This window comes from Hevea brasiliensis, chromosome 16, assembly GCF_030052815.1.
Source record: "Hevea brasiliensis isolate MT/VB/25A 57/8 chromosome 16, ASM3005281v1, whole genome shotgun sequence".
Lineage (NCBI taxonomy): Eukaryota > Viridiplantae > Streptophyta > Magnoliopsida > Malpighiales > Euphorbiaceae > Hevea > Hevea brasiliensis.
The window spans coordinates 47,419,944-47,445,552 of NC_079508.1; the positions used below are offsets into that span (position 1 = coordinate 47,419,944).

The 25,609-nt window shown below is 36.0% G+C and overlaps 1 protein-coding gene across 2 annotated transcripts; it reads right to left on the minus strand.

Moving 5' to 3' along the window:
• Window positions 1-267: 267 nt before the first annotated feature.
• Window positions 268-25,269, minus strand: LOC110634484 (exocyst complex component SEC6). Of its 2 annotated transcripts, none has more exons than XM_021783503.2 (25): window positions 24,904-25,269; window positions 24,605-24,643; window positions 24,407-24,495; window positions 24,246-24,336; window positions 23,744-23,833; window positions 23,555-23,634; window positions 22,918-23,010; window positions 22,173-22,199; window positions 21,445-21,552; window positions 21,124-21,262; window positions 20,993-21,037; window positions 19,753-19,808; window positions 14,566-14,674; window positions 13,953-14,093; window positions 13,662-13,841; window positions 5,964-6,047; window positions 5,774-5,860; window positions 4,085-4,129; window positions 3,161-3,239; window positions 2,373-2,442; window positions 1,467-1,554; window positions 1,300-1,389; window positions 1,017-1,133; window positions 834-896; window positions 268-624 (listed from the first exon to the last, which is right to left on the minus strand). In XM_021783503.2, the coding sequence occupies exons 1-25, from the start codon at window positions 25,030-25,032 to the stop codon at window positions 493-495; spliced, it is 2,271 nt and encodes a 756-aa protein (XP_021639195.2). In that variant the 5' UTR covers window positions 25,033-25,269; the 3' UTR covers window positions 268-492. The 2 variants fall into 2 exon arrangements, with proteins under 2 accessions (XP_021639195.2, XP_021639196.2); XM_021783504.2 differs by having other exon boundaries at window positions 24,448-24,495; window positions 24,904-25,265.
• Between the last annotated feature and the right edge of the window lie 340 nt (window positions 25,270-25,609).

Genomic DNA, 25,609 nt, shown 5'->3' on the forward strand with positions numbered 1-25,609 from the left:
ATAAAAATAATGTTATCCACTTTTTTTTTTTATTATTCAATTCTATTTGAAACCAATTCCAATCAATATTAAAAATTATAAATCTTTTTTAACACTACCTCCCTCCATCTTATTTTAAATCTCTCCTCTTTTACTCATCATCCTACTAATTTATCACATTTCCATTCACAACTATTAGATTCTCTTCATTGAACATGACCAAACCATTTTACTTGCCACTGTCTCATTTTATCCTTGAAATGTGCTACGTACACTCTTAATTCCCCATTATTTTCAATCAACAAAATTACTCTCAGTGATAATTGAATTAATTAGCAAAAAATGCATTTACAAAGATTAATATGCGTATGGGTAATTAAGAAATGTAATATACAACGAGAATAATATGACCAGTTAAAAAAAAAAAGCACCAATTTATCACTTGGAATGAAAAAATTGAAAAAAATTTACAGCAGTTGTGACCCACACACACAAATGGCATTTGCAGTTGAACTAAGTAAGCTTTCGCCAGATAGATGCTTTGGAAGCTGATAAGAACTTCACCTTTGGGAAAACAGAACCAGTCTTTGGGGGGTTTCCATCCACAAGCGAATTCTCATAAATTTCTTTGCACTCTTGTATAACCTGTGACGACCACAACACATTAATTTTAAAAATTACAAATTCTGATTTTTTTTTTAAAATTCCTATAAATTATAAGCAGCTATATCATCTTGAGGATAATGATTCATTGTAAACTTGAATTATATAATTGTCAATTATATCCCAACACCCCACAAGAAATAAAATAAATAAATTGAAGTAAAATTAAAAAATAAATATAAATAAGATACCTCTTTTGCATCCTTTCTTGGTATGCCTTCACGCAGTCCCACAAGCTTCTCAACCACTTCAGGCTGCATTAGGGAAAAAGGAGAACCATATGAGAAAGAATAAATATTCAGACCAAAAGATTTTCTTTTTTTTTAAAAAAAAAAAAAAGAAAAAAGAAGGGAAAGAAGATAATCAATATTTACGGGACAGTCAGGTTGATGTTCAAGAATATTTGTATAGATGAGTGTGAAGGAATCCAAGCTTTCTGCTGAAGCAAGTTCTCTTAACTCGCTCAGTATCCTGACTCTACTTTCTACTTTCTGAAGCATAGATATAAGAAAATCATATTTCGAGGAACAGAAAAATGAAAAGAAAGAAAAAAAGAAAAAGAAAGAAACAAACAGGTGTGTCTCTTAGTAGAAATTACTTATGAATACATTAAACAAAAGAAAGGGTAAAATTTCTAAACTGAAGAGCAGCACTTACAGAAACGCTTATGTATTCCCTGAAAAAGTCCATAATAACCTCTTCGTCAAGCCTCATCCGTTCTATAGTCTCTTCCTTGATGTAGTTTCTCTACAATAATCAGAAGCACATTAATGATGATCTATCTCACAAAAACATCCAACTTCACCTTTGAAAAGAAAAATAACCTGCGTCAGAAGATGATCAATGTGAACCACAACTGTCTCCTCCAAGCAAGCTTCAACAAATCTCCTGAACGATCTTTCTTCAATATACCTTAATATCCAAAAATTAAAAACCAATAAGAAAATAAAGGTTCTGCTTCAAACCAGACATAAAAATAAGGAACCAATATTTAAATTGGACAATGTGCTCTTCAACAAAAGTAGTCTAGATTCTCATTGGCAACAAATCCCTCAAGTGCTAATAATATAACGAATTAGGAGGCACGACAGTGGATGTTTTGCGATTCAAGATAACAACATGAAGATAAGAGGAAGACTTAATTGCGTTGTACAACATGACCTAGAAGTATTACAAATTTCTGAGGATTTAACCTAAAATCGTTTAGAGTGGAGAAAGCGAATCTATATAGCCGACCCCAAATTTTTTGGATAAAGCTTAGTTGAGTTGAGTTGAGTTGAGTATATTTATTCATGGACTTTAAGCCGGCCACATATCATGGATCAATTTACTGGATTTCACTCCAGAAAGTAGCATTTTCCCTCATTATAATCACAAATGATGCAGGTCACAGTGCATGAAATGTCATAAATCCCCTATCCCCTTCACCCCTATTAGAACTTGAATAAGGTAAAAGGAAAAAACAGTTGGCAGGAATTCCAATAGAACTAAAAAAAAAGGGATTTATGGATTGCATCTGATGTCTCAGACTATAAAATGACATGATTTTGCCAGTGATCTCCACAAGGCTAATTTGAAAAATAGTAGAATGCAGCTTATCCTGTAAATTTGGCCATGGATATAAAACTAGTAGCTTAAAACGTTCAACTAATTTCAAACTTGATTATTTTACTCTGAAGTAGAGCTGCTGACAGGAGGGATGATCTAAAATCAAAAGAAATTGAAATTACATCTTCACATCTGTAAAATAGTCGCCAAATGTTGCAACTAGGTACTCTGTGACTTGTCCTTCACTCCATTCTGAAAAATAAAATGGAAAGACTCATTCAGATGCAAAACTTGTGGACAAGAAACAATAAGAAAATTGATTTAGTTTCTTTCACCAGTTGTGGATAATATTAGATGCCGATAACATAGTAAAATGATTTAGATCTCAAATAAAGTATCTCCATCGCATCTTCTATTGGGATCAAACAAAAATTTCAAGTCAGCAGTTAAAAAAGTATATAATATTTCATAAGCAAAACATATCATCAAGTAGCCTACTCTACAAGTTCCCATAAATTCTAGAATACATAAATTTCAGAAGTCCCCATTTCTTAGAAAGCACTCCGAACAAACCTTTTTTTAGTAATTAATTCCCATATTAGTAATATCTTCGCTTCAGTGGTATCTCAACAGAAATGTCTGACACTTGCACAGATCTTGATTACCACATAAAGTTTACAATCTGATATTGCAAAAGTAACATCCAATTAAGCACACTCCCATGACAAGGGAACAATACAAGAGTCTAGCAAGCATCAGAGGGTGCCAAAAAACTACAGCAGACAAGTGCATATTAACAGTAGTACAAATAATAAAATCAGAGAAAAGCTGAACAGGGCATTGATAAACAATTGGCAGCATTCAGATAAGAGAGAAATCAATAGGACCAGCATAAATGAATATGATGCATAGATGTGTGGAAATTCTAGAGTAACGTAAGGACTACAGACAAAGGTCAAAAGCACATTACCTTTCTGATAAAGCTTCACAAGTAATTCCTGCACTCCAGGGTCTTCGAAAATAACCCTTACAGTTAGATGCACAGCTTCCTGCCATTAATGAGCAGTTTGGACATGAGCTAGGTGATTCTCTTCATAAAAGGATGCCCATCAAGACTATTATGTATGCTACGAAAACAGACTAGTCATGATACTACAGGTATCAGGAATATAGTAGAAAAAAGGACTTGCAATGACCAAGCTCCATGCTGTACTTCAGCGTTTGCTGCATCAGAGTTGGAATACGCAACCCTGGTGCTTCTTACTTTATCATTTTATCTATAATCGATTCTGTCTAATATAGTGTAACCTCAAGCAAAACAATACCAAAGACCCTAGATTAACAAAATAGCATGAACACCAAACATGTTTCCTCTACTAGTACCAAAGTAGATTAATCTTTAATACTAATACATGTATAAAACATCAACGGTGGTAATCAGAAGAGCAGCACAAAAGAAGTTAATAGCTCTGTTTGCAGACTAATACTGTGCAATCAATATCTTGCCAACAAATAGTACATAGGATAACAGAAAGGTAGCCAAAATCCCTGAACTGTACACCTCTTAGAAACACCCCTATCACCTATAACACACTAAATGAAAACTAACAATAATAACACACCATCATGCTATAATCCTAAATCATTAAAACACTCAACAAACAAGCAAATTTATAAGAGAACATTCAGAAGAAGAAACCAAGGACATGTGATGTACATCTTTGGTTCATTAAGCCCTTGAACAGTCAATTTAAATTGTTTCATAATGAATCAGCGTTCATAACCAGAATAAAAGGAGATTAGAATATAAGGAGACCAAAAAGAAATTGAAAAAAGAAAAAGAAGGGAAAGGAAAAAGTGAGAGAGAAGAAGGAACCATTATCAAACTTCACACCTTTGCAACCTCTAGGAAACCTTTGCAAGTATCTTCAAAATTAACCTGATAAAGTGAAGAGGATCCAACTTTAGAACAAGAGCAAAAAGCTATAAACAATTTATCTTCTAATATGCAGAGAAATTGATTGCAACCAGTATACCAGTTCTCATACATATGGAGAACTGAAAGACCAACAAGATTGTGACATATTCAATGCTCTTACATTCATATAGTATCATCTGGTATTGTTATATTAGCGCAAGAGATTTCTCCTTGCTAGTGATAATAACTGAATGCTGTAGTACCAGGGTATTTCTTTTCTATACATAGGCACACAGTAAACCAGAAACAAACAAATGTATAAAAACATAACTATTATTTCTTCTTGCAATAAAAGTCTTAAGAAAATGGGCTAACTCATGCTCAAAAGCTAGCTCAAGGAGGGAGGAGTGCCCAAGGCCATATAAGGGGGCACATTACCCCTATTCTAAACTAATGTGGGATCTTAACACACACCCCTCACGCTCAGGACCGAACATCTAGAGCATGAAATACTTATGGGAGGCTCAAACATTAGTTGGGGAGGCTCTAATACTATCTTAAGAAAATGAGCCAGGTCTAACTCACCCCCAAAAGCTAGCTCAAGGGGGAAGAGTGTCCAAAGCCATATAAGGGGCACATTATCCCTATCCCAAACCAATGTGGGATCTTAACAAAAAGAAATAATTTCATTGCTAGAGGAAAATATAAAGAAAAGAATGAAGCAGGGAAAAAAAGAGAGATGAGAGAAACAATGTAAGAATAAAAGTAAACCTGGATGATGGAGTTCAAAGCTAAAAAAAAAAAAAAAAAAAGTCCCAATGAACTTTTCAAGGGAATGGCAGCTCTCATGGTAAGATGATTGGCACATTCATTGTCTACATAAGAAGACATTTCATAGAAGGGATCCTTGCACAGAAGAAACCAAAAGAAACATAAGCCACACAAGGAACAATGGCATCCCAATTAACTCAGATGCTTCCAAGTCTAGATTAACAGCTGCTTTCAGGTCTAGTTTGTGACCAAGGTTGAAAATAAGAGTACATGGTTGAAGAAAAAAAGGGATGAGGAATGGACAATGAAGGAAGAAATAAGATGATTGCAACAGTAGAACAAGAAGACGGAAACCCTAAGCACCAAGCCAACAACAAAGTTTCAACTCTCAATATCATTCCATGTCTCCATAACAAAGTATTAAACCCTCTAAATGGACTCCAAACCTTAAAGCATTGAATATCTAACCCTAGATCAAAGCATTAATTTCAGAACCCTAGTTAAGGAAGCCAAAAGCCCATGACCTCAAACATAATTAATGCTAAAGCACTGTGAACAATATCTGCATAAAAGTATGAACAGGAAAAAAATGCAGGTTCCCATCAAACTAAAGATTTAAGTATCCAAATTAAAACCACAAAGTAACCATTGAATTACTTCATTTTTCCATCTCAACAACCAGGACGAAAGGAAAACCCTCACTGTCTTCAACTTTTCAGCCCCACTCACTTTCACCCCTTTAATTCTTCTTCTTCTTCTTTTTTCCCTTTCTTTCCAAGTTCCTTCCCCCAACCAACCACAGTGTCATGCCCACACCCCATCTTTTCAACATTAGAAAACATACTGACCAAAAATGGAAGTGATAAAGGGAAAAAAGGAAAAGTGTAGCATGACCTGCTCAGCATAGTTTTGTGGAAGTGCTTCAATGGTGCTGCTGCTCAGCTCCATTGCCAGGTCATAACAGCGCAGATTGTTGTTTATCTGTGGATGATGTTTACAGCAGAAAATAAATGGTAAAAAAATAAAAACTCAAAACTGAAAAATTATTTGCACATAATTATATAAATAGAAAAGATCCACAAACCATTGCACATAAAGGTTCCAGACCAATATCAGAAGCAGGTTCCCCAAGTCTCTTCCTTTCAGCTGCTTGAAAATCTATCATCACCTAAAGCAAGGCAAGCAGTGAACACCAAAAAAAAAGAGGAGGGGGAAAAAAACTCTTGACGCTGAGGGCAGAGATTGGCAATCCTAGTACAATGTATAAATGAATTATATGTGTTAAATGTGTCAATCACTCTATTTCAAGTCAACGCAGCTCTACACATTCACACATAAAAACGACCACCCCATGTGGTATCAACGGAAGTCCTTGTTCTATACAGGCAAAGCAGTAACAGTCAGATGATACAACGGGGATTGGTACGAGTGGTAAAAGACTTTTCATCCCTTAATTAAAGTGTTACATACCAGAGAAAGAGGTTTAGGAAAAAAATAGAGTAGAGGAATTATTAAATGTAATGCAAAGTATAAAGAAGTGTTGAAGCTGAGTTAGTTGATTTTGGAGGGAAATATCAAATTGTAGGCAAGGGCGGGAACAGTTATTAGAAAGTAGCATAGTATAAATACTGTTGCATAAGAAATAAAGATCATCATAAGAGTAATAAAGATTCAGTTTCTACTTCTCAATCTCAATCTCTCAGTTTCTCTCAACCTATCTTCTTCCTTCTATTTTCAAGTCTATTCCTTAACTCTCTTCCCTATTTCCAATTTATTTCTTTATGTAACTGACAGTTAGGGTTTAGATCCTAACAAATTGGTATCAGAGCTCAAAGATCCCTGAAATCTGTTGGGTTTTCCTTTCTTGGGGGTTGCAATTATGACTAGATCTGTGGTAATTAGTGCCAAAGCAGTGAGGCTTGCAGAGTTGGAGGAGAAGCTTAACAATTACCAGTTGGAATCCAAGAAGGCTATCGAAGATCTGAGGGGAGAGATTAAGCAATCTGCTGAGTCAGTTTTGGGGGACCTGAAGATTTTTGTGGCTACTCTTGTCAATGATGAAAGTAAAGGAATTTATGGTGAAGGGAGCAGGGTTGGAAATGATCAACCACCTATAATCAATCTTGAAGGGAAGGGCATTTTGCCAAACCCTAAGGAGAACTTGAACCCTCAATCAAAAGAAGCAGGAAGTTCTTCTACCACAGTTGTAATGGACTGGTCAGTGTTATCAAGGCGAAAGGCGACACTAAGGCGATAAAGTACTCTATGGCCTTAGGCGAGAGGCGAGAGGCGAGAGGCGAGGAGAGGGTCTTTTTGAAGTAAGGCGCCATAACCTTAATTGCTTAAATTATATATATATATATATATATATATATATATATATATATATATAAATTCATACTTTTAAATAGTTGATAAGTAAAAAAGTATATTAAAAAGAAAAAAAAAACAATAATTAACAATAATAAGAAGTAATAAGTAAACTAATTAACAACAAATTAATAATGTCCATATAAATTACACAATTACTTACCAAGAACAAAAAGAAAATAATCAAATTAACAATAAATTAATAATACCCATATAAAATAAACAACTAATATCTAATTGACAAGAAAAAAGCAAAATTAATCAAACTAAAACTAATTAACAAGAATAACAGGTAAAAGGTAAACTAATTAATAACAAATTAACAATACCCATATAAATTAAACTATTAATTAACAATAATAAAAAGTAAAAAAATCAAATTAACAATAAATTAATAATACCTATATAAAATAAATAATTAATTAACAACTAATGTCTAATTAACAAGGCAAAAAGTAAAACTAATCAAATTAACAAGAATAACAAATAAAAATTAAACTAATTACCAACAAATCAACAATATCCATGTTAATTAATCAACTAATTAAACAAGAATACAAAGTAAAATAATCAATTTAGCAATACCCATAAAATTTAAATAATTAATTAACAAGAATAAAAAATAAAATAATTAAATTAACAACAAATAAATAAATAATTAATAATAACTAATTAATAATAAGGAGGGGAGGGGGAAAAAAAAGAAAAAAATAAAAAGGGACTGCTGAAAGAAGGAGAGGAGAGGGAAAAAAAAAAGAAAAAATAAAAAACAGGTGGTCTATGCAGCAGGGAAAGCAGAATAAGTGGAGAGGGAGAAAGCCAAGGAGAAAAAGACGTGAGAGAGAGAGATCGGAGAGAGGAAAGGAGAAGAAGACGTGAGAGAGAGAGATTGGAGAGAGGAAAGAAGAAGACGTGAGAGAGAGAGAGAGAGAGAGAGAGAGAGAGAGAGAGAGAGATCGGAGAGGAAAGAAGAAGAAGAAGAAGAAGAAGAAGAAGAAGAAGAAGAAGATAAGAGAGAGAGAGAGAGAGAGGGCGTACCTGTTGGTCCTGTTCTGTCTCTGTCGTAAGCGTGAGGTCGAGGAAGAGAGTGGCTCTGCTGTCTTCATAGTGCGGCTCTTTTGTTGGCATCAGGTAAGTGGTAGGTTTATTAGTTTTTTCATTAAAAAAAAAAAAAACTTACCGTTGCTTTGATGAGGTGTCGCCTCTCCAAAGCCCAGCTAGGCGTTCCAGTCGAGGCGACAGAGGGGCGCCTCGCTTGCCTTTGATAACACTGGGACTGGGAAGCCAGATCCAAATTGTTACCTAAGGTGGAGTTAGTTATTTTTGATGGCCAAGATCCTAGATCTTGGATAAGAAAATGTGTGAAATTTTTTTAGGTGTATAGGGTTCCAAGAGAGCAGATGGTAGAGATGGCAAGTTTGTTTTTGATAGGAAGAGCTGATGCTTGGTTTCACAATTGGAGTAAGGAAGGGAAAAAGAGTTCTTGGGAGGAGTTTGAGCAGAATTTGTGTAAGAGGTTTGGAGAGCAGGGATTGGAGGATTTAGTGGAGGAATTTATGAAAATAAGGCAAGAAAGAAGTGTGGATGAGTACCAAGATAAATTTGAAGACTTAAGGGTGAGAATGGAGCAGGTAATGCCTGATTTGGGGGAATCTTATTTTCTTTCTGGATTTATTGGGGGATTAAGGGATGATATAAGGTTGATGGTGAGGATGCTTAAACCAGTGACATTAGCTAATGCTTTTGAAGCAGCTAAGTTGCAAGAACAATTGTTAGAAGTCCAAAGAAACACTACACCATCATTCAGAACCTATAACAGTACCCAAAGACCTTCTCAATTCAGTTCTTGTTCTTCTGCTACCACCAAACCATCTCAATACAATTCCAGTAATCCATATGCTCCTAAGCCACCAATAATTAATTCCAGTATTAGCCACAAATCTAATTCTGTGGGAGTCAAACCTACTCAGTCTACGAGTGCTTTTTCTGTTAACCAAACCACCATAAAACCTAATAGCCAACAGTTAACTAATGATAAAAGGCCTCTTAAGCCCTGTTTCAGGTGCGGAGAAAAATATTTTCCAGGTCATCAATGTAAGCAGAAGACTTTGATGGCTTTGCATGATGAGGGAGAAGGAGATCAAGGGGAGGAAGTTTGGCATGAGGATTGTGAAGGTTATGATGGGTTGGATCATGGAATTCAAGAGGAATTTGCACTGTCTGTGAATGCAGTGGAGGGTTCTCAAGGGGTGGATACAATCAAGGTATTGGGGTATTGTGGGAATAGACAATTAGTCATTCTTATTGATAGTGGAAGTACTAGTAGTTTTATTGATGCTAAAGTAGCAAGCTGCCTTGTGTGCCAATTACAACAACAGCAATTACAGTAGCGGATGGGAGAAAAATTATGAGTTCTTCTATTTGTAATAATTTCACTTGGAAGATGCACAACTATAAGTTTTCTTTTACTGTTAGAACTCTGGAATTGGGCAGTTTTAACATGATACTAGGGGTTGATTGGATGAGAAGTTTCAACCCTATCGTGTTTGACTTTGAAGCTAGATTGGTGAGATTTCAAAAGGATGGGAAAAGTGTAGAATTGCAAGGGGTTAGTGATGCAACAACTCCAATGAAGATGTTACCTTGTAGTAGTTACCACAAGCCATTGCAGAAGCAGGAGTCAGACTTCCAAACTCCTTTATTCAGTATTCAGTTTTCTGAACAGCAAGAGGTAAACTCTAAATCTTCTGGATGTTTTTCTTCATCCACTTATCCACCTAGAATTCAATCTCTATTGGATAAGTATTCCTTCTTATTTGTGGAGCCAAAGTCACTTCCACAATTTCGATCTCATAATCATTCCATCCCTCTATTACCTACTGCACAACCTATCAATGTCAGGCCCTATAGATATCCTCATTTCCAGAAAACTGAAATTGAGAAGTTAGTGTCTGAAATGCTTGACAGTGGAGTAATTCAGCATAGCACTAGTCCTTATGCCTCCCCTGTTTTATTAGTTAAGAAGAATGACAGTTCTTGGAGATTTTGTGTGGATTATAGGAAGTCAAATGATGCTACTGTTAAGAATAAATTTCCGATTCCTATTATTGAGGATTTATTAGATGAATTGCATGGTGCAACAATCTTCTCTAAGATAGACCTTCGGGCTGGATGCCATCAGATTCGAATGGACACTCCAGATGTTCCAAAGACTGCATTTAAAACACATAATAGGCACTTTGAGCTTACAGTCATGCCTTGGCCTTACAAATTCACCAGCAACATTTCAAGCCCTTATGAATGATATATTCCAGCCATTCCTGTGTTAGTTTTCTTCGATGATATTCTCATTTACAGTCCTGATTTGGAGTCTCATATTTCCTATTTGGAAGATTTTTTAAGGTTTTAGCAGAACAGCAGCTTTATGCTAAGCTTTCTAAGTGTTCTTTTGCTCAAAGTCAAGTGGAGTATTTGGGGCATATAATATCTGCAAAAGGGGTAGCTACAGATCCTGACAAGATAAGGGCTATGGTTGAGTGGCCTGCGCCTAAGTCAGTTAAAGAATTGAGGAGCTTTTTGGGGCTGACTGGATATTACAGAAAATTCATTAGGAATTATGCCCTTATTAGTAAACCCTTGACTGGATTACTAAAAAAAGATGCATTCCAGTGGTCTTCAATAGCACAACATTTATTTGAGAGGTTGAGGAATGCTATGTCTTCTATCCCTGTGTTGGCTATGCCAAATTTTACTCAACCATTCATTGTTGAAACTGATGCTAGTAGTCAAGGTATGGGAGCTGTATTGCAGCAACAAGGGCACCCTATTGCCTTTATTTCTAAGGCATTTGGAGTAAGAAGTATGGGGCTTTCAGTTTATGAGAAGGAATTGATGACAATTACTTTTGCTATTTCTAAATGGAGACATTATTTAGAACAAGGGCAATTTTTCATTAAGACAGACCATGAAAGCATTAAATACTTGTTAGAACAGTGACTTCATACTAACTTGCAGCAGAGGGGAATTTTAAATTGTTGGGGCTGGATTATAAGATTTTGTATAGAAGGGGTATTGAAAATAAGGTGGCTGATGCCTTGTCTAGAAGAAGCTTTGCGGAACAGCCTGGAATTAATTGTTTTGCTTTGCAATCTGCTGTAGTTCCTACCTGGATATTTAATGCTGCAGCTACTTATGAAGGAGATGTGAGGGCTGCGGAATTGATTCAACAGCTTTCAGTGGTAGCAGGTAGTGTTCCGGGATTTACTCTCAAATCTGGCTTGTTGTATTATAAGGGCAGATTATATGTTGGCTGTAATACTTCTTTAAAAAGTCATCTCATTACTTTGTATCACAATTCACCCTTAGGAGGGCATTCAGGCGTATTGAGAACTTGTCATAGGTTGAAGAAACATTTCTATTGGCCAGGATTGAAAGAGGATGTGCTAGATTGGGTAAAGAAGTGTGATGACTGTGCAAGGTGTAAGGGGGAAACTTGTGCTACTCCTGGTTTGCTACAGGCTCTACCACTTCCTAACCAGGCTTAGCAGCATATCTCTATGGATTTTGTAGAACAATTGCCCAAGTCAGCTGGCAAAGATACCATCTTGGTTGTTGTTTGTAGATTCACCAAGTATGCCCACTTTTTGCCTCTCTCTCATCCCTATTCTGCTTCTTCAGTTGCTCAACTATTTTTGGACCATGTTTATAAGTTGCATGGTGCCCCTCAAACTATTGTTTCAGATAGGGATAAGGTTTTTACAAGCCTTTTTTGGAGAGAATTGTTCAAGAAGATGGGTACTTCTCTTTATTTTAGCACCTCTTATCACCCTCAATCTGATGGCCAAACTGAGAGGGTAAATCAGTGTTTGGAAGGGTATTTGAGGAGCATGGCTCATTTGAAACCTATCACTCGGGGTAGGTGGATTTCCTTAGCAGAATGGTGGTATAATTCTACCTACCATAGTGCTATTAGGATGACTCAATTTGAAGCTGTTTATGGTTACTATCCTCCAATGCTACCAGCTTTGCCTACTGAAATGTCAACAGTTGCTGCAGTGGAAGAATTCCTTAAGGACAGGACAACTATTACTTCCTTACTCAGAGAATTTACAGCTGGCCAGGAGTAGAATGAAGCAACAAGTGGATAAAAAGAGGAGTGAAGGGACTTTCAAGTTGGGGATTGGGTGTATTTGAAATTACAACCATATAGGCAGACCACTATTGCTGTGAGGAAGCATCTCAAGTTATCTGCCAAATATTATGGTCCTTTTCAAGTTGTGGAAAAAGTGGGAGCAGTTGCTTACAAGTTGAAGTTGCCAGAATCTTCTACTGTCCATCCAGTTTTCCATGTTTCATTACTTAAGAAGAAGATTGGGGATAACAAGATACCTATTTTGGAGCTTCCTAAATTGGTAGACGATCAGGTGGAAGTTAAGCCAGTTCAGGTGTTACAGAATAGAGTAATTGTCAGGCAGAATATGCAGGTGCCACAATCTCTTATTCAATGGAATGGGCTAACCCAAGAGGATGCTACTTGGGAGGATGATTCCTTTCTCACATCTAAATTTCCAGCCTTTTACACCTCCTTGGGACAAGTAGGTGCTCAAGGAAGGGGTATTGTTACATACCAGAGAAAGAGGTTTAGGAAAAAAATACAGTAAAGGAATTATTAAATGTAATGCAAAGTATAAAGAAGTGTTGAAGCTGAGTAAGTTGATTTTGGAGGGAAATATCAAATTGTAGGCAAGGGCGGGAACAGTTATTAGAAAGTAGCAGAGTAGTATAAATACTGTTGCATAAGAAATAAAGATCATCATAAGAGTAATAAAGATTCAATTTCTACTTCTCAATCTCAATCTCTCAGTTTCTTTTCTTTCTCTCAACCTATCTTCTTCCTTCTATTTTCGAGTCTATTCCTTAACTCTCTTTCCTATTTCCAATTTATTTCTTTCTGTAACTGACAGTTAGGGTTTAGATCCTAACATAAAGTCGAGTATTTGACCCTTGTGAATAGAGAAAATTCTCGCTCAGTGTGCTTTACCCCCATAATGGGTCTCTGCGGCGTGAGTAGAATTATGTCTAACCCAATGGGCTAGGAGATATCTATGGTTTACTATCAAAAAAAAAAAAAAGATTGATCTGAATAATATCGTTCAACACTCATTATTATATATATGGGTGTGTGATTAATCTCAATAATATCATTCCACATATCATATTGTATATCTATGCCCATGTGTGAGTTCAAAAATATTATATATCTCCACCTGTGTGAGATTGAAAATCAATCCCAAATCCTACAAGCATTTCTACAAAACCTAGCCATTGTTGCATGAATATGTGTGTGTGTCTGTAAGTTTGATCATCAATCCCAAACCATAACAATTTTTCTACAAAATCTAGCCATACTTGCCTGAATTATTGCCAAAGAAATCCTGTATAGCATGACATCAGTGCTATTGTCCCTAACAATTTGAACTTGCTCCCCTAGAATCCTGAACAGATCAACAGCAGCTGGAGTGTAGAGTTTTCCATCCTCTGTTTTCTTTGGTGGCTGTACCTTATCAGCTTCCAGGATATTTAAGTACCATTTCTATGGTAGCATAGGCAAAATAAAAGTTGTGAGAAAGACAAGCAGCTGAAGCTAAATAACATACACATGCAAAATAGAATACAATGGACTAATGAGATACAATATCAATACCCTTGTTGTCGCTTGCATTCTCTCAACATACGAGTTCATGAGGGGATCCATAGCACCACTCTCTGAACAGACTTGAGCCAAAGACTCATCAACACCAAGCCCAATCATATTATCTTGGTATTCAACTACCCAACCAGTTACCTAATGAAATCGGATAAGAAACTACTCAATCCACATCATATAGAAATCTTTTAGTAAGATCAATCCACATGGAAAATGTCCAAGTTAATAATGTTGAATTATCTTTTAAACTTGTTAATAATACCAATATTTAGGCTTTAGTTGCCTTCTAAATTCAAATTTTGGACAGACATCTAACGCATTCTGCTTATAAAACAGAGGTTCCATGATCAGTCCACCATTGCCAACCCTTGATGGTGAAGGTGTACTTGGGTTGACCTCATAGATATGGGTGCTAGAAGCTTTGCAGCAGGAAATCAATTCAACATCAATGATATGCTAATCCACATTAAAATGAACCAAGTTAACTAATGATCACACTTACTACATCACATAACATAGAATCACATAGCCATCTCTCATCTACAACCAAAAGTGCCCTTACGGATAAAAGATGAGACACAGAAAACACATTGGGGACCAGCTGTTATACCTTTAAAATCTCTATGTTCGATATTTCGTTTGCCCTGTCACTAAGCAATCTGAGCATCTGAATGAACCTCTCAGTATACAGATTTACCATCAGTTGGAATATTTCATATCTGCCAACATCAAAGACCAAATTAATATTTTGTTTGTATTATTCTGTTACACACAATGTGGCTGTGAATCAAAAATTCATAGCAACAAATCAGGCAATCCCAAATTGGCCATCCAATACGGGACATTTCACCCCTTTTTGAAACCCTAATGGCCTGCTGAAAAATATTTCTAGGATAAATAGTAGTATGAGATCAAAGTTACTGCAAGCTAGCAAAATGAAATTTTCACCTTTGGAAACTAGCAAGAGTAATGACACAGGTCCAAGCATTTAGAAGGCCTACTTTTGTGGAATATGCAATTAAGCACCTTTTTTTTTTCCTTTCAATTTGACAACTTTTATTTTGGTACAAATAGTGTCAATCCATGCTGGATGGGTATAAATTAAGTCAAAAAGGTAACAAGGCAAAAAATATATATAATTGATACTTCTTTTAATACTTCAATATTTTAATAAATCCTTTAAATATTAAGATACAAAAAGAACATCTACACACATTGCAACATAGTTTCCAGCCACCCTAACTGCACTATCAGTATCACCACCGTTATCAAATCAATTGTCCACCTAGTAAACCTAGCCATTACACCATCACTACCAGCTCCATCATCAGCACTCAAAATCACGTGGCATTAGACCTGCCCATGGTCCAGTTCGGACCTTGAATGGGACCAGGACCAAACATAGGACTGGACTTGGTCCACAGTTCTGATCCTTGAACAGGACCAGAACCAGTCAAGGAGGGGGCCAGTTACAGTTCCCCCTCTCCTAAACCAGAACTGGCTGGTTCAAACCGGTAGTTCCTGTCCAATTCTGGTTCAATTTGAAATTCTTAACATTATATTTTATCGATATTTTTCCTGGATTATATAGATAATTGTGGGCATTTTCAATTCTTGGACTATTTCAAATAAGGTACACAATAATTTATATGAATTTTTGAAGTGTTATGATCCCACTACCGATAGATATTTTATCTCAGCAGATGTAATTTTCTTTTGAGACATCTTCATATTTTTCACCAAATACGCATAATCAAAATGCCATCTCCATAGTTCTTCCTATTTTCACTCTTCTTGATCCAAAGGCTGCTACTCCATTTCAGATTTATTTAAGAAGGCCTCACCTTGACCGCTTTCCTAATAAACAAGTTAATGTTTCTCCTGATGATACAGTTCCATAGACTACTAGTGACTCGTCATCCACTTTAACATTATTTCCTTCACTGGTTGCGCCCTTAGCAGAAGATGCTACTCTCCCTACTGCTGTCCGAAAAGGTACTCGTTCCACCCAAAACCCTCATCCTATATATAGTTTTTTACCATTTGTCACCTTCATACCATGTCTTTATTTCAATTTTAACTGAGTTAAATTACTTCATGATCACACGACCACATATCTCTTTTGCAGTAAGTATGTTTAGCTAGTTCATACAAGCTCCTCGTGAGTCACTGAAATGCAGTAATTTGGATTCTCAAATACATCAAAGAAGCCCCAGGACAGAGTCCGTTGTATGAAGAGGGGACATATATAGATTGTAGGATATTCTTATGCAGACTGGACAGGATCTCCTTCAGATAAGCGGTCTACTTTAGGATATTGCATTCTAATTGGATGGAATTTGATATCCTGCAAAAGTAAAAAAAGCAAGATGTGGTTGCTAGATCAAGTGCAAAGTAGAGTATTGGCTATGGCTTTGGCTACATGTGAGCTTATATGGTTAAAACAGCTTCTTCAAGAGTTAAAATGTGGAAGTGATGAAGAGATGAAGCTAATTTGTGATCAAGCTGCACTACATATCGCTTTAATCCTGTGTTTCATGATAGAACAAAGCACATAGAGACTGATCATCACTTTATTACCCAAAAGATCGAGTCTGAATGTGTTGCTACTAGTTTTTTCAGTTCGAATGACTAGTTAGCAAACATTCTTACTAAATCTCTCTGAGGGACTAGGACTGGGCATATTTGTAACAAGCTAGGAGCATACAATATGTATGCTCTAGCTTGGGGGGGAGTATCAGAATAGAGAAATGTATAGCTATAAGTTAGAGGATTGAGTCAATCCCTCTAATCAAGGATCTCCTTGATCGTGTATATCTTATCTTCCTTTATAGATCTATAATTGTATATAAATATAGCATATAGCTTGACGAAAACTCCGCCTAAGTAGTTTGCGCTTAGCCGGTCCCAAGTCCGGATAAAGGAGGAGGGTTGCGGTAGGTGACAACCAGCGTAAAAATTTCGTCACACCTTATGATATGGATTCAAAAGATATAAACGTTGGGGCGTCCTCTACTAACGACGCTCTACATCGGAGCCCGGGTGTAGTGATAAATATGCAAGGGTGTAGGGCGTTCACCGAAAGCAACGCGCCATGCCGACGCCCGGGTGTGGTGTTAAGTGAGCAAAGGTTCCCACATCATGGACGGGTGTGGGTAAATAAGTTAGTCCATAGGACAGATAGTAGAACAAATAGTGGAACAGAACACAAGATAGACATAGAAAATAATAGAAGATATCATAGAATGAGACCAATTAGGAAGGAGCAGGATAGGAGGAGGATCAGGGTTGGTACTTGGAATGTTGGATCACTTACAGGAAAATTAATGGAGCTTGTGGATACCTTGGAAAGGAGAAGGGTGAATATTGCTTGCTTTCAGGAGACTAAATGGGTAGGAGAGAAAAGTAAGGAAGTGGGTAATTCAGGGTACAAACTGTGGTTTACCGGAAAAGAGAGAAACAAGAACGGAGTGGGTATAATCATAGACAGAACATTGAAAGACGCAGTAGTAGCTGTGAAAAGAGTAGGAGATAGAATTATACTAGTAAAGCTAGTACTAGAAGGAGAAACAATAAATATAGTTAGTGCTTATGCCCCACAAATAGGACTAGACAGTGAGAATAAACAAAGGTTTTGGGAAGATATGGATGGTTTAATGCAAAGCATACCGAATGAAGAGAATGTTTTCATTGGTGGAGATTTGAATGGACATGTAGGAATTGATAGACAAGGTTATGAGAATGTTCACGGAGGTTTTGGTTTTGGCAATCGAAATGAGGAGGGAAAAAGCATCCTGGATTTTGCTATGGCATACGACCTAATACTAGCAAATACTTACTTTATAAAAAGAGAGTCACATTCAGTGACTTTCAAAAGTGGGCAACATAGAAGCCAAATCGACTTCCTCTTAACCAGGAAGACAAATAGAGCTCTATGCAAGGATTGCAAGGTCATTCCAGGAGAGGCTTTAACAAGTCAACATAGGTTGGTGGTCTTGGATGTCAAGTTTAGGAATAATTCAAGTAAGGTCAGAAGAAATAGTGTAGCTCGAACAAAGTGGTGGGAGTTCAAAGGAGTAAAGCAAGTGAAGTTCAAAAATGAGCTTCTCAAGTCCGAAGTATGGAAGCTAGATATGGAGGCCAATGATATGTGGATACAGATGGCATCAAAGATTAGAGAAGTAGCTAGAAAAGTACTTGGAGAGTCTAAAGGACATGGACCACCCTCAAAAGAGAGATGGTGGTGGAATGAGGAAGTACAAAAGGCAGTGAAGAGAAAAAGGGAATGGTATAAGAAACTACCTAAATGTGATAATAATGAGGCACATGAACAGTACAAGATAGCAAAGAAAGAGGCAAAAAAGGCAGTTAGTCAAGCAAGAGCACAGGCCTTTGAAAAGTTATATGAGAAACTTGAAACTAAAGAAGGGGATAAAGATATTTATAGATTAGCAAGGAGTAGAGAAAGGAAATGTCAAGATCTCAATCAAGTTAGGTGCATTAAGGATAAAGAAGGAAAAGCGTTGGTGAAAGATGAGGACATTAAAGAAAGATGAGGACGTTGAAGTGGAGACGTGCCACGGGAGTTTTATGTGATCGTAAGATTCCCAATAAATTAAAAGGAAAATTTTACCGTACAGCCATACGACCGGCTATGTTATATGGTAGTGAGTGTTGGGCACTGAAAGAGTCATATGCATCTAAGATAAGAGTTGCAGAGATGAGAATGTTAAGGTGGATGAGTGGCCATACTAGACTAGATAAAGTCCGTAATGAAAGTATTAGAGAAAATGTAGGAGTGGTGCCAATTGAAGATAAGTTGAGAGAAGGGAGATTAAGGTGGTTTGGTCATGTGAAGCGTAGACATACGGAGGCTCCAGTTAGACAAGTAGAGCACATTAGGTTAGAGGATAGAAAGAAAAAAAGGGGTAGACCTAAATTGACTTGGAGGAGAGTAGTACAACATGACTTAGAAGCATTACACATTTCTGAGGATTTAATCCAAAATCGTTCAGAGTGGAAAAAGCGAATTCATATAGCCGACCCCAAATTTTTGGGATAAAGGCTTAGTTGAGTTGAGTTGAGTTGTATATAGCTTGACGAATTTAATCAAGCTATTCCACAAATCCTCTTCGTCTTCTTCTTTATTTCTGTAAGGTATAAATATTGCTAAGCTTCAAACCAATGAGGTAAGAGATAATAAGGTGAAATCCACCTAAAACTTATCTTCAATATACCAGAGGAATGGAGTTGAGCCAATCCTTTGAAGGGAACAAACTCCCTTTCTACTATTTTCTCCAATTCAAAGTTTCTAACTTAATAATCAAAGGTCCTACGGTGGGGAAGGTCCCTCCCTATCATAATCTCTACTCATTTTATGCAAGATCTATGTAGCAAACATCCAAAAGCCCATCGAGCAAGAACCGCATCAGGAAGCATGAGATAAAATTACATTTTCCCTTGTCAATATTATTTCACTTAATTTACACCCATTCAACATGGATTGGGTATTTTGCTACAAAAATAAAAGTTGTACGCCAAATGAGCAAAATTTTTTTTATAAAATAGGGGCCTAATTGCACATTTAACAAAATTACAAGGATTCTAAAAGCTTTTGGCCTAATACAAAAGGAGAAAGGAACAAGCAAATTTAAGGTTGCACATCCGTCCCATTATATACCATAATGAGATTGCACAAAAGTAGGCATAAATTAAAAAAAAAAAATTTTGAAACATTAACTGAAATCAGCAAAATCCACATTGATTAACTAAGGAGCAGATTTGGCATTGAGCAAACCTTGGAGGAAAACATGGGGCCACATAGTCATAGATATCTCCAAGCTCTTCTCCAATCTAAATACCAAAAAAGAAAAAGGAACCAAATGACATTAGAAATTTGGCAGGATTTGGAGCCCATAGAAGTGGAAGAACATAGAATTGAAATTGATTTACATGCAAAGCAAGGGTTAAAATTGTCATACAATCACATTAAAGTAGTTAGACAGTAAAATAGAGATCAAAACTGAGAGATAAGCAAGAAAAATACATTCATTTAATAGCATACATGCAATAGCTGCTTTCTCAATTCCAAAGCCTATGAATGAAAGCATGCACAACTAAAATAAGCATGCATGGACATGCACAAGCTAGCTTATGTTTTCAACAAGAGACCCAGCCAGCAACACACACATGCACTGCTGAATAATATTCTTATTTCAGCATTGTTTATAGAGTATAAATGCACAAACTTCCACAAAGGGGAACATTACTTTGGATTTCACACTAGAAAAAGTAACAATACAGGAATAATATAATTCCAAGGAAACTGCATCATCTTAATACAAAAATGGTTCTCTCAATCTTTTCAAGTGTCAATAATTGCTTAGGCTCATTGCAACAACGAAAATATGTACATGGAAAATAAAAATCAAAATTACTGCTCACCATTACATCTCAAAGATTCAAAACCATGATTAGAGTCAGAGATAAGCTGCTGCAGTACTAATCGGCCTTTTAACATGTGCTATAAGAAGTGGACACGCTAAAATGTCCACAATCTCTTTCAACTTACAGTTACAGTAGAAATATGAAGCATGCCAACTTGCCAACATGTCCTTGTTTCTTTGCAATATGCCACATTAATTATGAAATCATAATTTTTTGCATATCCAACTGGAGTGTTCAAACCTACATTTTTGGAAGCTACATATCCATTATATTATAATTAATCATGCCAAAACTGATGATATGGATTTGTTAGAATATAAATCATATTTTTATATGTCAGAATCCAGAGAATAGTATTTTTGGATTGATAATTGTTCAACATTCAAGCAAATTCATTTTATGAGACACCACCCCTTTTAACAAGATTTCCTCCCCACAATAATAACCTTTATATAATTTTATTGCAGTTGTGACAAGAATCTCAGGCAAACTTTATTGAAGATACATAAAGTGCTAGATATTTCCATCTCAAGCACCTAGGACAAATTCAGTATTTATGTTACACAATTATAGATATTAACTATACATACCATACGGGCTTCTTCCAAGGCAGCTTTGAGGTCTTCGAAGACAAACTGATAGACAAATAATTGTTACAGAAATACATATTGAATAAAAAACAAATAATTTTATCAGGTAGGAGACTAATTAATAAAAATACCTCCGTTAATAGCCTGCTGAACCGTCCTTCAACTGACATCCTAATTTGTTCATAACATTTATCCTTATATCCCTTTCCCTGAACCTTTAACTTTTGTTGTGTAAGGTTCTTGGAAGAAGCCACTGTAGAAGTAGATTTTCTGGAGTCCAAAAGGAAACAATGAACTAATTTATATATTGACGTTTGCTTCATAAAACAAAGTTGCAATATAGCTTGAAAATGGAAAAGGATAATACACAATATAAAAATATTTATTAACAAAGGCAACTGATGTCAAGTACAAAGCCAAGACATAAAACTAAAATAGCTAAAAATAGTTACTTGGCAGATCTTCGAGGATTTGCAATTGCCGCCATCGCACCACCTCCCTCAGCCTCAGCTGCCTCCTCAGCAACTTGTTGATCAAGAATCTCTTGCATTTCGACCACCCTAGAGGGAGAAACGAGAAAAGAATGCATTTAAATCCTTTTCTCTTTTTTTATTGTAGAATTAAAATGGGTGAGCATGTTTTATATTTTTGACATAATTAAAATTTAATTTTCACACTCACATACTTTATTCATGATATGTCAAATTAATTTTATAAAAAAAAAGAGAGATCTTTCAAAATTAAAACCACATCCAACAAATGGAAGAACAGCAAGAGCATTTAATATCTAAAATTATTAAACAAGTTTATATAAAAGATAAAACCGGTCTATTAAATTAAAAACCACATCCAAGAAGTGGAAAGACAACAAGAGCATTTCAACATCTACAAATACTATTAAAAGTTTATATGCAAAAGACTAATTTCAAAGAAAAAAAAAAAGATTAGCAAATGCAACATTATTTGGCAAACAAAATAAAGTTATTATTTTATGGTGATGATGATTATAGTGGAATGTTTTCCCTGATTGCCTAGATCACTTCTCAATCACCAATCACAATATAATCCTCATCATGATTGGAATATTTAACAAGTACCATTAAAATATCATGGATAGATGAGAACTACTACTTAAAAAAAGGAATGTTTCCCACATAATAAGCAGTTGTCAGCAACATACCTTAAAGCACGAACCAGGGTTTGTGGGCTGCAAAAGTACAATACACAAGTTTTTTAGAGTTCAGCATGAAACAATCACAAAACTTATTCTAGAACCAGAAGGATAATCCCCAAATCTGGCAGGCCAGGCAAATCTACCACCTAAGCCTCATTAAAACACCAAAAAGCCAATTTTAAATGGACCAAGAAACAAAGCAATTAAGAAAGAAAGAAGTGGGAGGACTATTTATTTAGCATGTCTGAAAAGAACATAACTTTTATCAGGGAAAGAGGTACCTTTTCCAAAATGAAATAACTGAAGTCAAATCAACTTCAGTCCCCTACTCCCCCGCCCCATCTTTTGGTTCTTACTCTTATACCACTAAGCATCATTGGTCCCTAGACCCCTTATTTACTGTTATGGTTTTCCACCATTTTGGAAGGACGGGATAGAAATGAGGGAACCTTGGAGAAAACAGTAATCACATAAACCAGTAGCATTCAATAAAATTATTAAAAGAAAAATCCATCATCATCTCAGACAATAAAAAAAAAAAAAAGAACAAATTTTCTCACTCAGCCCTCACAGAGTGGGAAGCCTCATGCACTGGTAGACCCTTTACACGCAACATACAATTAATTTAGGTAGAATGACACAAAAAGTTACATGCCAAAATATGGCCCCAAGAACAAAAAGATACTTTCAGATGCACTTAAAAAAAAAAAAAACCCCTTAAAATATCAACATTGGATAACAATCACCATACCTCTCTTTCGCAAGTTTGAAGAAGTTGTTAATATGACCCCACAGTGTCTTCTCAAAGGTTTCCCAAGTTCGGTCCACATCTTCAAAATATTCTCTGGGCATTGCAAAGATGACTTAAAACCTCAAGCTAAAAAATAATGCATAGAAAACATAAAGAGCCTTCATGGTAGTCATTGCAGCTATCCTCCACGCATTTTTTGATCCACCATACCACATGATGATAATGCTTTATACTTTGAATGCAATTATTGGACATGAACAACAAAAGTATAACAATTTTCTTTTAAGTAGATGAAGTAAATAGCCACTTAGAGGAATTTAAAGCAAGCACATTAAATTGTCCACTAAACCAATTAGCAATTTCTTGGTTCACTCAAGCATTAAGACTTCTAGTTCTGCATAAGTAGATAAGCAAAGTTCCCAAACAGATGTGCTACTGCAGCTCATCAACAAATTCCAACCTCCACAGTACAGTTAAAATGCTAGCATTACAGAGTTATAGTTATAAACCAATCATCTTTGATATTCAAAAGATTCAATCACCTATCAGCATCACCTGTTGCTGTAGACAGATGTGCAAGAAAATGTGCAGGAACTTGCCACTAACACCAAAATGTGATTTGGAGTAAGATAAATACCTTAATCTGCCAACCTCTTCTTTGTGAGATGCTGCAGCTGCTAATGCAAACCTTCGCTTCCCATCAAGTGCCGTTAGCCTCTGTGACAAATTGATGATAAATGGACAGAATAAGATATAAATAAACAAGTCTAATGTGCTAGATTTATTTAACTCAGAATTTAACATGATAAACATCCTTCATATTTACCTCATAAGTATTAACAATCTCTTTATCATCACTCAAAGAATTCCGCGCCTCAGCTGCTTCAACAGATATAGACATCATACCCTCAACATCCTAAAAAAAAAAAAGCCAAACAGTAATCATACAGAGAAAGAATAGATTGAAATACTAATATTGAAATATTCATAGAAGATGAAGCTAGAGGCACCAGAAAATGAAGCTTACAAAGAGTGCACGTTATTCTAAAATAAAATCAACACATAATGAGACCAACCACTTTCTAATCCAACAATGTTAATGCCTCCTATTAAATTTGAAATGTGAGTTCTCTAAATTCTTGTTAGGCTATTTCAACCACACTTGAGCACTGGTACCTTGCAGACAGCATTTTAGGGCTCCAAGTGTAAAGGAGCACACACACAGTAAATATAGTCACTGTGCTTGTTATTTTACTTTATCATATTTGTCAATATTGCAATCATGACTGAAAATTTCAAGAAACTAAAGATTGAATGTCACTACCCACCTTTAATGTTGTATTTAGGTTATTCCTTGCATTGCTAAGAAGCTTTATCTGATCATGATTTTCAATTAAGGTTTGACATTCTAGGCAGTACCTGAAGCACAAGCCAATTATAATTAGACAAAAAGGCATTATGATCTTAGTGCATCTCATCAAGAACATACTTTTCAATGGAAATAAAGTTCTCGCGAAGCTGGTTGATTGCCTTCTGTGATAAGGCAAGTGCTTCCAATCCAGTTTGTGCTTGCTCAACCTGCATTACACAGCAAGGCATCAAATTGTAAAAGACCAACACAAGAAATATCCAATTATGAAATCGAGCTTTCTTCCAAAAGTTTCAGGACGTTAGTCCATCTCCGTACCTGCTCCGCCACCATTGTACTGAGTTGCGCATCATTTGCCTGCAAACAGAATACAATACCATGATACATATGAGCATTATTCCTCCACATTTCATGAGCACAATCATCCAATTACATTACAAAAAAATTCAAAAAAGCCGTTGCAAACCACATGTAATTAATAGAATCCAACAACAAAATCTCCAGTACAACACAAATTTAAGTAAAACCTAAAATCTCAATCTCATGAGAGCTACTCCTTCAATCACCTGAAGATACAAGAAACAACAGAATACTAAAATTGAGATCCAAAAAGATACCTGTTGGCGCGCAATGTAATCAGCCTTGATCGAGGAAATGGACTGCAACAGCTCAGGGAGCGGCAAGAGCTTGGCAACCTCGCGCACGGAGGCTTCCTTAGCTTCGACTCCGAGATCCTCCGCCATCATTTTCGCAGAAGAATTAGAGAATAATGTGATAATGTTAATTGCTCATTAGAAGGAACTTCTAATTAGAAATGAAAATGCAAAATTCAGTGCAAAATTATTTGTACGGAAACAATACGTAGCTTGAATTTGAGAAGCGTAACGATCGGGCCGGTTCGATTCGAACGTAGAAAACTTGTACACAATAATTCCTCAATACTTTTGAATAAGTCTTCTGTTTTTTCCTTCAAAACTTAAAAATACCCCTTTTTTTAATTTTTCAAAATTAATTTTCTAAATTATTTAATTATTATTTTAATTTAAAATTTTATTTTTTTAATATATTAAAATTTATCAAAATTTGTAGAATAAAAAAATATATAATATGAAAATTTCAAATTATGGAATAATTTCTTTGTTCGCAGCCTACAAATCGCAATTCGAACGGGCACTCGGAAGTGAACCGCAGATTATAGAATGCCACACTTTCATAAACAAGCTGGCGCATCAACGCTGCAGGGTGCAAAGCTCAAGGCTAAAGGGACAAAATCGAAGTTCTATGGATGGTGAATTCTCTATGCTCGACTGCCACCTGCTCGAG

Bases quoted from the DNA above. Each gene is read 5' to 3' on its own strand.
- LOC110634484 (XM_021783503.2), bottom strand. From the start codon at position 25,032: ATGATGGCGGAGGATCTCGGAGTCGAAGCTAAGGAAGCCTCCGTGCGC. The intron at 24,496-24,604 runs GTACGGAGATGG...TGTGTAATGCAG, and splicing joins GTACAATGGTGGCGGAGCAG to GTTGAGCAAGCACAAACTGG. The intron at 2,443-3,160 runs GTAATGTGCTTT...TTTATTTTTCAG, and splicing joins TGTGAAGCTTTATCAGAAAG to AATGGAGTGAAGGACAAGTC.